Source organism: Haliotis asinina, chromosome 2 (genome assembly GCF_037392515.1).
Source record: "Haliotis asinina isolate JCU_RB_2024 chromosome 2, JCU_Hal_asi_v2, whole genome shotgun sequence".
NCBI classification, from domain to species: Eukaryota; Metazoa; Mollusca; class Gastropoda; order Lepetellida; family Haliotidae; genus Haliotis; species Haliotis asinina.
In genome coordinates, this window is record NC_090281.1 from 94,671,077 (window position 1) to 94,687,810 (window position 16,734).

Genomic DNA, 16,734 nt, shown 5'->3' on the forward strand with positions numbered 1-16,734 from the left:
ACTCATTTTGGTAAGGGATATGTTTCTCCTTGCAGGAATGATTCGAATTTCCCCAGGGAGAGTCTGGTCATGACACTGTCTACTAGTAAGGTATCCCCCTGTTAGTGAAGGCAATGTATCATTCAAGCCAAGCATCATCGCGTTTTGCTTTTGATTACTGTCTTGCTCGGGGGATATATTCCTATGGATCATTACCCCGGCATAACCCAAATATGGCTGAAGGAATAATTTACTTTAGTGACAGCCGGATCCCTATGGGTTAAGCTGGCCTTGCTGGGATAGAAAGTCTTTTCTGGATTAATGCCTCAAGAGGGACAGATAATTTTTCCTACCTAAACTGTCGAAATCCTAGGCCTAGGACCAATAATTGAATATCGTACATTTTATAAAATGTTTGGATGTATGGAACCGATCACCAATGTTACATGGGTATTCCTCATTGTCTTCTCTACTCACAGTATGTTTTTGGAACAGAATTAAAAGCATAATTCAAAACGTTATCACCAGAAGAATATTTATATGTTTTGAAGCAGCTCCCGTAGGGATGTAAAAGTAAAAGTATTAGTGAATAATTGAATGAAAGGAAGTTTAAATATTCATGTCAGCTTGGATTTCATGGAGTATCAGAAATTTCTTTCGTTCTTAAGACGTTAAAGTTTTACATTCGCATTTGTTTGTAGATGACAAAAAGCATGAACAGCACTTTAGTAAATAAAAAACTGGTGATAAGAATTATACATTATACATTATTATCGTACCTTATACATCAGGGCACGGTTGACTTACACAAACACTCATTGCTGTAAAGGACATTGTAAGATACGAAATCAGAAAAAAATATCTATGCCTCTATTAAATATGACATATTTGAAATACTGTTGATATGCAGATCACATATTAGGAATACTGTTAATAGACAGGTAATACATCAATGTTCTGCAATATGATGAAACTGTGTTTCTGGACATGTAACCCGACATTGTACAAGCTGCAATATGGGCCTCAGAGTATCAGTCAAATTATATATAGTGTTTTGTTTCAAGACGAACACAACAAAAGAACAGGTTGAGACACAGCAGATACAACGTGGCTTAAGCATATTTAAGCTGAGATATAGTGATGTGTTTAAATGTGTGTGGAGCGTGTGAAGCGACGTGTTGCAATGCAACATGGCGTCTTGTCATTCTTTGTGTGTATACTGCCACTGTATGTATGATGTCTCATATTCAACAGAGACAACAGGAAATCAATATTGTAATTTCGTCATGCATGGTAAAGATGTCTATCACCCATGACGTGAGAAACCATGTAATTGTTCATTGTATTAAACCTAACGAAGTTTCAGCCTTTGATAAGAAATTCACCTATTGCGATTGCAATTATGTCTTATAATTAGATCTGGCTCTACATGAAGCGATGTTGTCAAAATGCTAGCAAAATACCAGAGTCTGTTATCTGAATATCATATCTGGTGAACTCTCCTGTGTCAATTCAGATTTCATAACTACATTTGCATTGCGTGTTTCATCTAATTAGAAGAACCATTATCTAGTTTGCTGATGTAGGTAGTTTTCTCTGCATACATATAATAAAGTAGGCAATGTGTCTCCTCCTGCAAATTACTCCTAGGTCATGGGCGTAGTTATGGTGTTGCTGCTATTAGTTTGCATCGAATTATCAATGCGTCGCGAACATGGTTCTGCAATCGTATTTATTTGGGAATGAGCAGGGGCCAGTTACAAAGGTGGAGATAAGTGTTGTTTTGGAAAATAATGTGTCTGAGTTTTTTTATTTGTACCTAGAATTACTCAAATAGTGTGGAAAATTCAGAATCAATATACGCAGTCGCTTTGATCCAATGTTTTCCTTATATTCACCCACATTTGAAGTTGTCTAATTGTAGTACATAATTGGTTTTCACCAGCTCGTCTGTGTCGGTATTCACAGAAACATACGATATCTTCCACGGCATTAAACAAGTAGACGTTTAACAAAACTCACAACAGAGCATCGATATTACTCCATTAAGCGTGCGGAAAGGACCTTGTCTAATAGCCTGATTATGACATCACTCAGTCCAATCTAGATATAAAGTTGTTGGTTTGAGTTACTGATCTGACAAGTGACTCAAACAATACGAATAAAGCACAAATAGCAACAATGGTCTGCAGGTAAAATCCTACTTTTAAATATTTTTCACAATGCTTGGTGTGCTAGCTAATTATCAATGCTCGTGCGTTCACGACGGTACCGCTGCTCTGTTATGTTGGCCCATTTATAAGTTTCCGTAGTGCGGCGCAACGAATTACGCCTTGTCGTGGTCTATTTCTTACGTTTCCGCTGGGAAATGGCCGGAATGCTCTTCTAACATCAATACACCTCCTTTGCTCGCTCCCTCCCTCCCTCCCTCGGTGATGTTTCACAATTCAATCAACATCACTTCATCACTTCATCACTTCATATTTTATTCAGAAAATACTCGCAACTTTAGGTAACTTTATCCAGGAAGATATGTTATGAGATACCTTCCGCATTTGGCCATCTTCCAAGTTCCGTTATATCACTTGATTATTAACTGAACAAATACGTGGGCAATAATATTGTTTTAATCATACTGAGAATATACTTTTGTGGATAAGAGCCCGCACAGACCACGTTGAAGAGTTAAGCTGTGTTATGAGCCTTTTCAATAGCCACGGATGCCCTCTGAGCAAACTCATCTAAATCTCTGACCAACTCGTGGCCCTTGTAAATGAACGGATGAACTACTGACTTGGCAGTCTTGAAACTGGCATGACTTTCTAATAGAGGTTATTCCCAGTTCTTCACCCACAATGTTCCATTTCTTCCACATGCATTGACTCGGGCGTCATCCGCTTCTTCGAGGAATTGTTCAGTCCGTACCATATCAAACCAATTTCATATTGGTCACGATGGATATCTCAGCACTTGGGAGGCTCTCTGTCAGACATATCTTTCATTATGGACAGTATTTGAACAGACACAATGCATCATGTTCCTTTCAATTCCTTGCCCACGTTTTAATAGTTCATCTGGAAAATGAAAAATCATAGTTCTGGATAACGATATCGATCCTGTCTTGTGATTAGAGTTTGTAACGAATTACCATCCACGCACGTGACGATCTCTGTTTTTTGACGATGGAAAAATAATTGTCGGGAGTAGAGAAGTATCCTTTCGGTCAATTATTGTCAATATCATACGCTGGGAAATGAAGCATAAACCCAGAGAATCTCTCTCTGGTAAATGCATTTGCATTGTCAAAAGCCTTGAATTTTTATCACCAGCTAATCAGTGTTCGTGTTTATTCCGTCTTGTGGAGGACCTGGTTTAGATGGCTATAGTGAGTGATAAAATCGGGGACAGATAAGGTTGTGTATATGGCCGCACGCGAGATAGCATCTTGCTAAACAACGATCTCATTTGTGGACTGTAAAGCTGACTGACAAAGAGTCAGAATGACTCTCATTGTGCTATTCCATTATCTTGGTGTCGGCGTTGGAGGGCTATAATCACAGCATAACCATTTTCCCTATAGACGAGGGGCATTTGTGCAAATGCAATTGATTTCCTGTTAGTATGATGTTCATCTACAATATAATGGTGACCCTCAGCTGCCATGTTGATACAGACAACAGGGCAATTACCCTGACAATCAATGGAAATGTAAGGAAAGTCAATTGCAGGCTTTGTCTACAATAAAGCTAGGTAGAACGTAGGGTGATGCTAAAACCCTGTCTGAAGTGGTTATCAGCAATGGCGGAAATATAATGCCACTTACTGCAGATTTCCTTTCGTAAATGCACCGGCGCTGTTCCTTATTACTTTAAGAACAGAGTTACACTGAACCACACACGAGATCCTATATGTTGGGAATATGACTCTCGAGTTAAAGACACGTCTTGAAATATATCTGCAGTCAAACCTTGACGCAATAGACACACCTTGAAGTATAGATGCAAACATACCCTGAGGCAGTAGATATATCTTGAAGTATAGTTGCAGCCAAACCTTGAAGCAGTAGACACACCTTGAAATATAGATGCAAACATACCTTGAAGCTGTGGACATGTCTTGAAGTACAGTTGCAGTCATATCATGAAGCAGCAGACATACCTGGTAGAAATATCTTGACGCTATCAAACATTGAAGCTGTAGGCACACATGGAAGTACAGATGCAATCAGGGCTTGAAGCAACAAATATTTGCAGAGACACAATGATACCTGATTTCGAGCACAAACTGTTGACATTGTGCTTGCATAGGACGTAATTATTCGATGTTGCCTGTATGGTTTAAGGCGGTCTCTCCAGATCGTTTGACTTGTTTACAATAGCACAATAACACAGAATCTATCATATTGATCATAATCATTACAATTATATTCTGCACCATGCATTGAAGCCATTTTCATTTTGTGCAGATAATTAACATGCTACCACAAATGTTTCATGTAGAAAAATAAAACGCTTTTTATGCCTCCTGTCTCCTTTGATGAAACCATTTGGGCAGTGACCTTAACACTGCTTGTGGCAAAGACCCTGTATATCTATTCTTCATTTGTAATGGAATTGTTTTCACACTTGTTTTTGCCTTTTTCATATGAAACCATTATATTCACATGGTGTTTGCCAGAAATTAATAGGTCTATCAATAGGACGATTCCTCTTTCTGTACATGTACATAAAACTCGTTCCTATGCAAGAGAGCGGAAGAAATATTTCCACATGCTGTCGACAAACACATCAAAGCTAACACGCTGCTCTGTTCTTAATTCGGTCAGCCCGCCTCGAGCCCCGGGAACACAGGCATTAGTGATTAATATTTCCCGACAACTGCTCTTACACCAATGGTCTGAAATCACAGCTCCTGAAAATCGCCTGACGAGTCTATACATCATTGAATAATGCCAATCTGGAAGCGGAAGGCTCGTTTAGTCTCACTAAGCGACAAGAAACCAGATGTGACCCTCCTCAAGTCATAGACGATCAATTTGAGTATTTTCTGTTTCATTGTCTTCCTTATCAAATAACTGCAAAACTATATCGACTTTCACCCACTGCAGATTTTCAGGAATGTGATTATTCCAAACTGTGTTTTCGATATTAAATAAAATTCTTTAGGATATCATGGCACCGTGTTTTGTTTTGATGAGACCAAAGGATTGTTTCATGTTGCGCTGTTTTAACGTTTGGTGATTATTAGGAATCCTTTGTACTGTCACATGTAAAGTAATGTATTGCTGATGTCAAGTATGTGAAATTAATAGCAACCCATAATACTACATATGGTGTTGATGTTAACAGTAGTAAGTGATGCTGGTAGCTTAGTGGTTTAGTTTGTTTTTTTAAATTAGCTCGTCCCGCGGAAGACGCCTTCTGTCAGTCATATACAGAAGTAAACATTGTTTACTCTATAGTGGATGCGTGGGGTAGCCTAATGGTTAAAGCGTTTGCTCGTCTCGCCGAAGACCCGGTTCGATTCCCCATGTGTGTACACAGTGTGAAGTCTAATTCTGGTGTCCTACGCCTTGATATTGCTGGAATATTGCTAAAAGCGAAAAAAAAACCTTAGTCACTTGTCACTTCTGTTGCTCAAACTAAGTTTCGGTATATCAGATTGGCTTTTATTTCCAAGAGGACAACCTTTTATTCACTCACTAACCCATAGGCATCCAAAGATGATACACACTGTCTCTCTGGTTACATGACGGAAATGCACATGAGTAGAAACCATTCCCTCGCTATCCGTGTAGCACCATGACACGTCTCTATATCTGCAGTCATGAGAAGATTAAATGTTATGGTAAAACGCAAGTAACACAAATCGTCGTACATCTCTGCTTGATATGATGTGGTAAGATATCTATTGCGTGTGTTTGCTACGATGGGATTATTAGACAAACGAGATTACTGGACATGCAACGAGAAACATAATCTCTCGAGAACATTGATCGTGTCTGTGTCACAGTTCATATCAATTTCACGAAAACAATTTTGTTTCGTTTTCTAGTCTGTCAAAGAAGTCACGACAGTACAGCTCTAGCAGAACGGTACTTCGTGCTGCTCAGTGAGGCTCCCGGGGTTTCCGGATGGGTTTCATTACTTGGGAAATCGTTTTCATATTCTCCACAATTACGTACATAATAATGGTAGAGATGCGAAATATTAAAATCGTCGAGATAATTTGTTGAAATTGCTTCAAATCCATCTTCTACAGATGTCTGTGCCTTTGAAATGACTTTTGGTATATTAACGTATTCTGTCTGATCGACAGTGTTGTTGCGAAAGAATGAGTGATCGCTCGTTCAGTCCGTTCACTAACGTGTACGTGACCTAGTGGATAACGAACTTACTCTTACGTTCGGTGGTCGCATAAGGGCGGCATTTGTTGAATGGTCTTCGCTTTCAGATTTTTTTTGTGAAATTGTAAGTTAACTATTTTTAGCTAACATTGAGGATGTACTGAAATACAATCTGACAGTATTTTTGATACCAGATAGCCAGTTTACTCTTTGGACGAACGGTACATAACTAAACATCTGTTTTGATGTTATGAAACACACCGTCAGAAAATGCTAGACACTGATAATTTCTATAATGTCTTTAGTAACTAGCAATACACCACATGAAAATGCGGTGACTGGTATGCTACCAGGAACTATAAACATCCCATACCTGCTATATTTGAATGTAGACTATGGAGACACGTGGAAGTGTGCAAATTCCCGCCCTTGAGCACGGCATATCTGGAGAAGAGGCGCTATCCAGATGTGTATACGTTTAACTTGAGCTACGTTTCAGATTACACTTTCTCGGGTAACGCACACAAGCTAGGCTCTTTGTTGCTTTGAGTCCATTCCGGGATTAGAACCCCTGCCTGCAGAGTCAGGCATCCAATGGCATGCACACAAAGTCGGCCGCAGCGATGGCTGAGCGTATTAGACAACTGACGGCGGACTTTGTAACAACCGTTTTCCAAACTTACAGCCACTGTTTTGCGAAAGCAAAAGATCTGATACTGAGGCGGTGAACTGGTCCTTTCACACGTATGTTTAATACGTATTTCATTCTAACTAGTAGTAAAGCAGTCTAGTGACGAAGTCGTTTGCACCTTACGCTGAAGAGACGAGTTCGATTCCAAGCACAACACAGACCCATTGAAGAATATATGTGTTTGCAAACCCTGATTGATGCTTGTAGCATATATTGTGAGAGTATATTTTGTTACTCTTGTATACTCATTCTGTTGTCTGATCAGCTCACAGACAGCTCATCTATTCACTGTACCTACATTGACCAGCCAATTGATTTGTTTGATTGGCATTATTACCCTCTTATTATTGACCAGCCACTCAAGCGATGTCCAAGTAACAGTTCCATATTTGCTGTTGAAGCATAGAAGAAACAAACAGAAAAAGAGATATATTCTTTATTTACATTCAAGGGTATCAGTTGTACATGAAATGTGAAAATGTTTGTACAAAGAGGTCGAGTACCATTGATATTTACATGAGGCACTCATCACGAAAGATACAAGGGGGTCTGTGTTCATTGTTCGACTGACAAAGTGAAACATTTATCGAGGCATGTGAATGTGTGCAAGATACAAAATGTTGTCCTTTGGAATTTCTTTAGACGTGAAACGCCGTTTGGCTACATGTACTTGTAATTGTCTCCCGAGGTGTTTTACAACACCTGCATGAAATATTTCAAAGTATTAACGCCTTCATACGTATACATTTGTTTGCTTTACCATATGCATCATCATATGCTTACACAATAAATGCACATCCGTATGAAGATATGCATTGTAACACTTTATTATACACCAACATGTAAAAACATCTAGCACACATTCAAAATCACTGCTTAGAAAATTTTAACCTTTAACGAAACACAACAAATTGCTGATCAGGCTATTTAAAGTCCTGGTGAATAGTGGTATCAATTCACTTGGTTCAGTTATTTTACCAATTACATATTTCAATTTCTAGTTATCTGTCCACCTGACCAAACCCGGGATATTCAGTAAAAGAACTCAGAAGAATTCTTATCTGAACCAAACGTCAACCGGCTACAGAACAGAAGTAAATGAAAATAACTTTCAGTTGAAACAACCAGTGCATCGCTTTCACTGTTATCTTTGTGCTTGATGAATGAGGTGCCAGCTCCATAAATTGAAAGTATGAAGGATGATATACCATTCAATCTTCTGCAGCCTACAACCCGTGTGTTTTATTGATTTATCTCATTGTGCAGTGGTGTGTCTTATAACAGACCTTTTTCCAAATCAACAATTTGAAATTACATGTGGATATGCGAAGTCCTTCAATTATACACATGGCATTTCTCATATTTACATAAATAATACAGCTGAGTTCATTTCATCCTTGTGAGCTAGCTAGTAGTAACCAATTTCGACATTAATGTGACTGCAAAAATATAAGGATACTTTTGTGTCGATTCATGAAATAGATTGCTTCTTCTAAAGCAATGATATATGATCATATAAGAGGATCACTTTCAGTGAACGTTTGTTTTCAATTTAAATCATTTGCACGTCAACATATCGGTTTGTGTGTAGTCATTCCCAAGTCGAATTAGGATAAAAGCATCAACAGTAGAACAGAGGAGAGAGAGAGAGAGTCACCTTTTACCAAAAAATAATGAAATGCAATATGTCATCAGCAGATATAAGGGAGCACACGAAGAAAGTTGTGGCAACTGAAAATGCACACAAAACACACCCATAAAGATACACCTTGCACTGAACCTCACTGTCAACATCTTAACGAGAATTAAAAGCCACATTTTCATGACTGAACAAAAGTTTCGTCCACCAAATTCATACGAACGTTTCATTGAATGTCTTCCTGCATATATCATTTACCTCCTTTAATGGCTATACATCATATTCATATTTTTAGAAAACTCTTTTGTGCAGATCTCACATGGATGTACTGTAGATCTCAATGTGCAGTGTTGAAGGTCTCCTAGTCGTTACGACACTGTAATTGATTCGGCTGTTCAGGCATGTACGTCGTGTAACATCTGTATTTTTTGACTTATTCGGAAGTGTTATCGTATACCAACAACGTTTTCTATTTTGTTTTTTACATGAAGTTTCATTATATTCTCACACAATATTTCATATAACTCACACAAAGTGTTTCTTTGTATTGTCACAACGTATTTCATCGTATTCACACAACGTTTTCACCGTATTCGCACATCATTTATAAGTCCATTTATTTGTTCTGGCGGTGTGCCGACAACTGTCAGTCTTGTATCATTTCTTTTTATATGATCTGGCTGAAAAGGAATAGAAATGGAATCAGATTTAAAAGACAAAAAACATAGAAATTACAACGTTTCCTAAATCGACAATATATATTTTCATTTCGTTAGTATTCATGATAGGACCAATTCGATGAATGCGACAGTAAGCCTTGTATTATGCATTACTATTTGTGACTCGGAATTTGTTATGTGACAAAGCACCGCGGAGTAATATCGAATAGTCTCTAGATGACTACTTGCATCTTTTTTCATGAAACGAGTCACTGCTGACGCTCTAGAATTTTCGTAAGGATGACTTAGCGTGCAGTATTCAATCGTCATGCGTAATCTAAAACTTGACACAAGTGTACAATGTGTTGATCCCTTTTAGGTGGTTGTAACGTAATATTTTAAAGCGAGGAAATACCACAGGACTCATACACTCACAAACCAACTTCTACGATGGAGCTGTGACATATATACATAACAAGAATGGGAATGCATCGAAGAATTGGAAAAGACGGATTATGCACTTGGAACGTATATTTGATGTTTATAATATCATTTTAGAGATGACCCGTGAATATTCCGGGTTAAACAGTCAACTCGGTAACCATTGCTTAGTATTAATAGCTAGATAATGGATTAGGATCAAACTCCAGTTATTTCCAGACTGTTTTATGTATGGGACGACAGTGGGTGAAGTGTAAACCAGCAAATTTAATAATATACAGTGTGTTCGATATGGTGTTATCATACTGGTACTACATTATCATTACCTATGAAATCGTTTTGTATGTATTGCCCAAGATGGCCAAGTCTTGACAGAGACGGAGAATTTTGAAGAAATTATTAATATTACTTTCTAGTATTAATTGTACGATAGCAACTGACGAATGGAGAACATGTTATGTGGTGTTCTTGGGAGATTTGTGAATGATGACCACGGGTCTACTCTGAAGGACGAAACATCGGAAACATCGATCACTTTTCTTTGTTCTGAAACTAAGTATAAATATTACTCTGATTGTTTTCAAGAGCATATATCAGGGTAATATACAGCCTTAATTGTCCTGGCCGAACAATGACGTTTAGGATGGTTCTTCGGGGACTCTGAGCTGTACCTACACAGGGTCAGTTCGGTCCTTATATTGGCTTTTTGAAGACGAAATATGACTTGTGTATACTTCACTGTTTTAAGTGCGTGTCCATGCACACAGGTATTTCTGAACATAAGGTAATGTTGATAACACTGTATGAACATGCATCGTCGTTTGTGCATCATTGGTAAATTATATGTCCGTCATATGTACTCTTTTCAATAAAAGACTATGCAGATTATTTACAATAAATCTGAATATATTTGATTAATATGACAAAAGTAAAGAATACTTACAGCAGCTCCCGGTATAGGCCTTTTCTTCAAACAGAATATTTCTATAATACCAGTTACTATTGACACCACAAGGCCACTTATTAATATATAGAATATTCCAGCAACGTTGCTTAGGGACAAAGACCGCTTTTTGGATTCCTGAAAGTGAAATATACGTCCATCAATTTTAACCGTTTAGAAATATGAAATCGGTTTACATTGTGTACGCAATAACGTTATAAGAGATAAGCAATTATGTGGTTACTGCTCAGTCAATAATATTTCTCGCATTAGTAATTAGTAATGTACGTTTCGGGCTGCTCTTCTGGCCGTATCTTGGCTAATCTATGATTTAAATCCACCCTCGGCAAATCCCGGGTTCGAAAAGGGGCACCACTCCACCTCATCAATGCCCGGATGTGGTGCATCATTTCGAAAACAAGCCTGCTAAAGGGATTTTGAATATACTACAATGATCTCGCCGTAAGACAAAATCTCTGACGTGCCGTGCTCGAGAAACGTTTCCCCCTGCTACAAAATGGGGTCCAAAATCCATTACGGTTTAGTTCAGAAGGTAGTGCTTTAGTACGTGAAAGCCAAAGGACGTACGAGGCAATCCAAGTATATGTCGTCAGGTGGAAACATTATGCCAGATGTCCTCCGTGGTGTGAAATTCTGCGCTTTACAAATGCCCTTATTATTATTATAATTTGGAAGCATGTAATCCTTACCCTGTGACCTGTATCAGATCCGCATTCTGTTTTCTCATACCACCATGTTTGTTGAAGCTTATGTAAAGTACCATCTTCCTTCAGTTTTAATACCGCATAGCTGATTTTCTCTCTGAAAAGGAAACATCTATATGTCACAGCTATAATGCAACAGCATGTCATTTATAAACCACCATCCTCAAAACAATTGTGAACAGCAGATGCCGTCGTACAACTAATATTACATCATAAGCATGGTTTTGAATCAAACAGATAATTAAAGAAGTTTCCTTTGTAAGTGTCATGCACCAGCTCTCCAACACTGGGACATTCTTTTTCATCACCATTCAGGCTTTGAGGTTCAGTTCAGTCTGTTTCTGAAGATACTCGAAGACTGTTTGGTGTTCGTTGGTGTTCACGTCGTGGATTGCCTAAGTCTAACAGCTCTATGTGAATTGTATTGAGAGCCTGTAAGGAGGAGTATTCCTTGTGTGAGCTGACTGCTGAGCCTGCAGAAAGAGTATATCAGATATATCACCGTATATCCATTTCTCCATGAGGACATGCCGGTGCAACTGAACTTTGGATTCGAACGCACGACAACAAATCGCTATCTGTATTCCCTTTGAGAGAAGCACACGAGCACGAATAATTCTAAACATCAAAGAACCACGATCAGTGGGATCGTCGGATCTCACTCTGAAACTATTCGAAGTAGAGATGATTTATATACACAACGAAGATTCCAGTTAAAAAAGACTAAGGTGTCCAAAACACATAACATGGATTACGCAATATATATAAATCTCTGATATCATCTTAATGTTGTTCTGAGACAGGCTGTTTCCATTAGTAATACAAGCACTTTTTGCACTAAATGTCTGAGTGTTTATGTAATTATGAATTCAAACGTCACATCACACATTTCTGGATAGCAGATCTATATCAAATTCAGTTGAAATGTGTTGTCATGACAATTGAGGGCAGTCAAGACAAAATCATAAGCAGGATTATTTGATATTTTATTAGTTTTTTTTATTCATATGAGTATACCAGAAGCTAATAAATGGAAAGCTGCCCTCATCAGGTACTGCAACTGTCATGATATTACATATATCAATAGATAGACTGTATATGCATGTAAGTTGAGCGTTTAAAACGTACTCGAATTACACACATTTCAGTATTCTTTCATGTAAGAACAGAGAGTAATATTCAGATGACGTTTCGTGCGCTTCCTACGAAGATATAAAAGGAAGTCACATCAATCTTGATAAGAATTACGATATGTAATTTAAGTTTCAAACATGTCTCATCAGTGACAAAAATATGTATGATGAAATTCCAGTTTTGAATTATACCATGTGTTACATTAAACATTTCTGGGGAGACAAGATATTTTTGCATGTGTTTATGAATGGTCCCAGGGTTTGAACAAAATAGGCTATCTTGCCTTCTAACTATTTCAAATTTCAAATCAGTAATTTCAAAGGCATTCACACTAATATGCTTGAAGACGGCATGGAACAATCACTTAGGTTTCATGTGAGTAGGCTGTTGTTGCTTTTATTGTCAAATGCCACGTTTATCTTCTTAACTGAATTGTAACTTCTGACCTACATTTATTATCTATCATAAGGTAAGTAGTTTATCCGTCACATACATGTTGACATTAGTAACACATTGTTTCATAATTAAAGTTCTGTAATATATCCCTACAAATATATTTTGTGGTGAACACACATGTAACTGAAACCGTTTCTTAAACGGACCGCGCCACAGTTACCAGACTCAATCTTGAAAAATGTTAAAGGTCACATGCAACGTAAAACACAACTTTGCAGATTCTGGTACCTTTCGGTATGCACTTACCGAAACAAATCATCAAAAATGCCAGTTCAACCTATAAAGTTGAAAAAAACGCGATGAAAAAAAAGCCCGCGAAATCGGAGTTCAAACGTTTCACCAGAGACCATATAATAGAGGGACGGCCCTCAAGCCAATGCGCGAAACCATCCGCGCTACGGCTTGTACTGCGCAGCCTATCCGGAAGCTTCGAGGAACGTGTGTTCACTTCAGTCATAGATTTTGCGTATTTTCATAACAAAGGTAAGATTTAGTTTTTCTCATTTATTCTCATGTACATACATATATTTGTAAGAGTGCATCTGAGGTTTTTAGTGGTGCTAAAGCGTATACATGTCTTTGTATTTGATGAATGCTGTCATAAGTGATCGTTGGTCTGTGAGGACAATGGCGGCGGTGCAAAATCGGCGAAAGTCCCGATTTTGAGTTTCAATAACAGCTACTAATTTTCAATACCAATCCTTAGTTACCGGGATGTAATAAAAGCAGATTAGATAAAGTTTGGTTTAGTGGTATTTATAAATCTGTGGAGGACGTATAATGCCTTATTTTGACTCCTGCAATACGACGAAATGTGAATGTTTTCTGAAATATTTACTCCACAACACTTGATTTCCGGACGCTTTCACAATAACAGCTTACTACTAGCATTTTTAAAATAAGTATGTGAACATTTACGGCGAATTCCTCTTTTGCTTAGTACTAAATTTATATGGCTATGATCGGTAGTTTATTTTTTATGATTTTTTTTACGTAAACCCGCATTTGTATCATGTACTGCACATTTCAGATACCATGTAGCAGACGACACTACATTAATTTTGTTTGTTAATATGACCCGAATATATGTTTAATCCATTCTTCAAAAGTCTCATGCACTTATGGGTTGTAAATAATTGTACATATTTCCATTTTTGTTCATTGTGATGATTATGCTTGTAGCAAATATCCTTATTTTTCATGAAATAATATATTTTTCTGTTTTGATCATTTTTCTTCTTAATGAAGTTTAATTATGATTTAAAGTACCTTATTCAACTTTATACTTATATCATTATACCAATCATAGCATAAACTTATTATTTTGTCTTGTAGATGCCCAGGAAAAAGAAAGTTCAATGAACAGTTCTTGATTGCAGGTAAGTAATAATGGAAGTAATATTCAAAATGGTGTCACTGTTAACTAAGGGTGCACACCGAAGAAATCATTTCATTGGATGAAAAATTGTTGATAAAAAGTTGATAATTTGTAGTTATTGGTATTTATTTATTCTATAGGTGTTTGTATTATCCGTTATCTGCAGAAAAAAAGTTTGAAATATCAAAACGTTTGCATAGTCAAGAATTAATTTTGCTTCTTTTCTTATGTAAGGAAAGATACAGTGTTAATTAAGTGCAATATTCCCATCTTGAGAGTAAGTAAACAGATCATGTTTGAAAGAGCATTGACTACCAGCTGTCATATAATTTCAACAAGTATTTAGAGCACTGAATTCATGTTATTTTTTCTTTAATATCAAAATTGTTCCTCTCCTTTTTTCAGTTCAATAGATGCACTGTGTGACAAACAGTGGAAGTCATTCTTCATTGACCTCACTGATGAACGCACAGACACCCCATGCCAGCAGGAACAGACAGATTATGATGGCTGTTCTGCCATTAATTCTGCGGTTTAGCAAAAACTGGGTGAAGATGTGAATAAGTCTGTGATGGCTGCTGACTTTTTCTATACAGGTGTGCATACTCTAAATAAAATCTTCCTGTATGCACATCTGATGATATATGATCCAAAGTACCTCTCGAGAGCTTGATAATGAACTTCAATGGCAAAACCCATCGAACACATAGTGTAACTGTATTGTCACAATAACTATGAAATAAAGAAATTGACTGTCCAGATAACTTGGTTTTGTCTTCAACTATAAAATCGTTTGTGACATTTGAATCTCTACTAAGGGCTTTTACAGTTTGAATCAGATCATGACCAAGTATTGAACCTGACTGTGATGCATCCATCATAGGGTTGCAAATACACTATCTTTCAGGCATCCATCATTTGAACATCACTTGCAAGACGCAAGACGTTTGAACTGTGTTTTTCATCAGGTTTGAAACTGTGGTTTGATGGTTATTCTCTTAAAGATATCCGTGGACGAAGTTGTGTACAGATTTGATATTTTTCATTACCAATATCATGTTTTAATATTTTAAAAAATTAGTATATTCTTTAGTGTTAGTCTCAATTTCAAACAGTTGACATTCATATTTGTTTTTAATGAAAGCTTGAAAGAATATTAACTAAATAGTTGTATTTAGCAATACATATACATTTATTGTTCTCTTATAAAACATATAACATAACATCACAATCACACCTGCACAGTCCCAGTCAGTTGCAATTCCGGTATTTTCGGAAAGGTATGTGACAAATATTTCATGGTAAGTGTCATGATAAAATTAAAGTTATGAACCCTATGAAAATAATTAATTTCACCGGGTGGTGTGTTTGGGGGGATGCCTCACGACCTTTATATCATGACAAGTTCAAGTTATCAAGTCATTGCTTCATTCCCTCTCAATCTACTGTGAAAGAAACGGTCAAATGGTCACAAAATCAACTATACGCGGTTACTGTATGTAATGTTGTACATTGACGTTTGTGAAAATGGTCCTCGTGGCTTTAGTAGTTCTGAGTAGCTTTCCTTTGCAAAAAAAACCATATTATAATGTGCGTATGTCTCCGTACGGCCCCGAAAGCGTTATCACTGTCAGCCCCAAACTGGCATTCAAACAAACATTACTGTAACGTTCGTGGATAACGTGAAATCGTGTTTCGTTGGGACTATCAGCTTCATAAAGTTACGCAAATTAATATGAAATCAAAATCAGAGACTAATAGCGTCATTTAGTGAACCACCAGCCAGTGGCAACGGATACTTAAAACAAAATCTAGAGGTTATGTGATGAAGTTCAGCGAACATCGGGGATATTGACAACAGTACTGTTACATGAGTGGCCTAAAACGGCACGGATTTCGCGAACGATACACATTTTCAGCGATTTTGTCAGTTGACATGTGGGACAGTTGAAAAGTTGACATCTTGTGTGAGACAAGATAGAGATTACGATTATTGTAATCAGTTTATTGGAGCTGTTCATGTAATCTTTGACTGTCAGTCGCAACCGGTGAAATCCAGCTAAGGAATTAACTCTCGGTCCGGATATTACGCAATATTGTTTACGTGGTTACCAGAGTGTTCATTTGCGAATGTTTGCGCATCTCCTGCGCATGTGTTCCGGTAACCGGAAGTTAGCAGCAGGGTGTCGATGTGTATCAGTTACATGACAGACCGTAGCGCTGATGTTTAATGATACACTGTTGGAGAGGGCCGTCCCTCTATTATATGGTCTCTGGTTTCACTAAATTCCCCCCAGCGCTGGGGGAAAACCTGGTTTCAACAGCTGTGCTGCGCTGCGTCCA

General features: G+C 37.6%; 1 protein-coding gene across 1 annotated transcript in view; it reads right to left on the reverse strand.

Annotated features, from left to right (window-relative positions):
* Positions 1–8,262: 8,262 nt before the first annotated feature.
* LOC137273040 (glutamate receptor-like) overlaps positions 8,263–16,734 on the reverse strand; it is a 102,969-nt gene continuing 94,497 nt past the window's right edge. The window contains exons 15-17 of the mRNA XM_067805481.1: positions 11,409–11,520; positions 10,699–10,836; positions 8,263–9,335 (exon numbers count right to left, since the gene is read on the reverse strand). Coding sequence (XP_067661582.1) covers positions 9,240–9,335; positions 10,699–10,836; positions 11,409–11,520 — 346 coding nt within the window. The 3' untranslated portion in view covers positions 8,263–9,239. The remainder of the gene's footprint in view (positions 9,336–10,698; positions 10,837–11,408; positions 11,521–16,734) is intronic.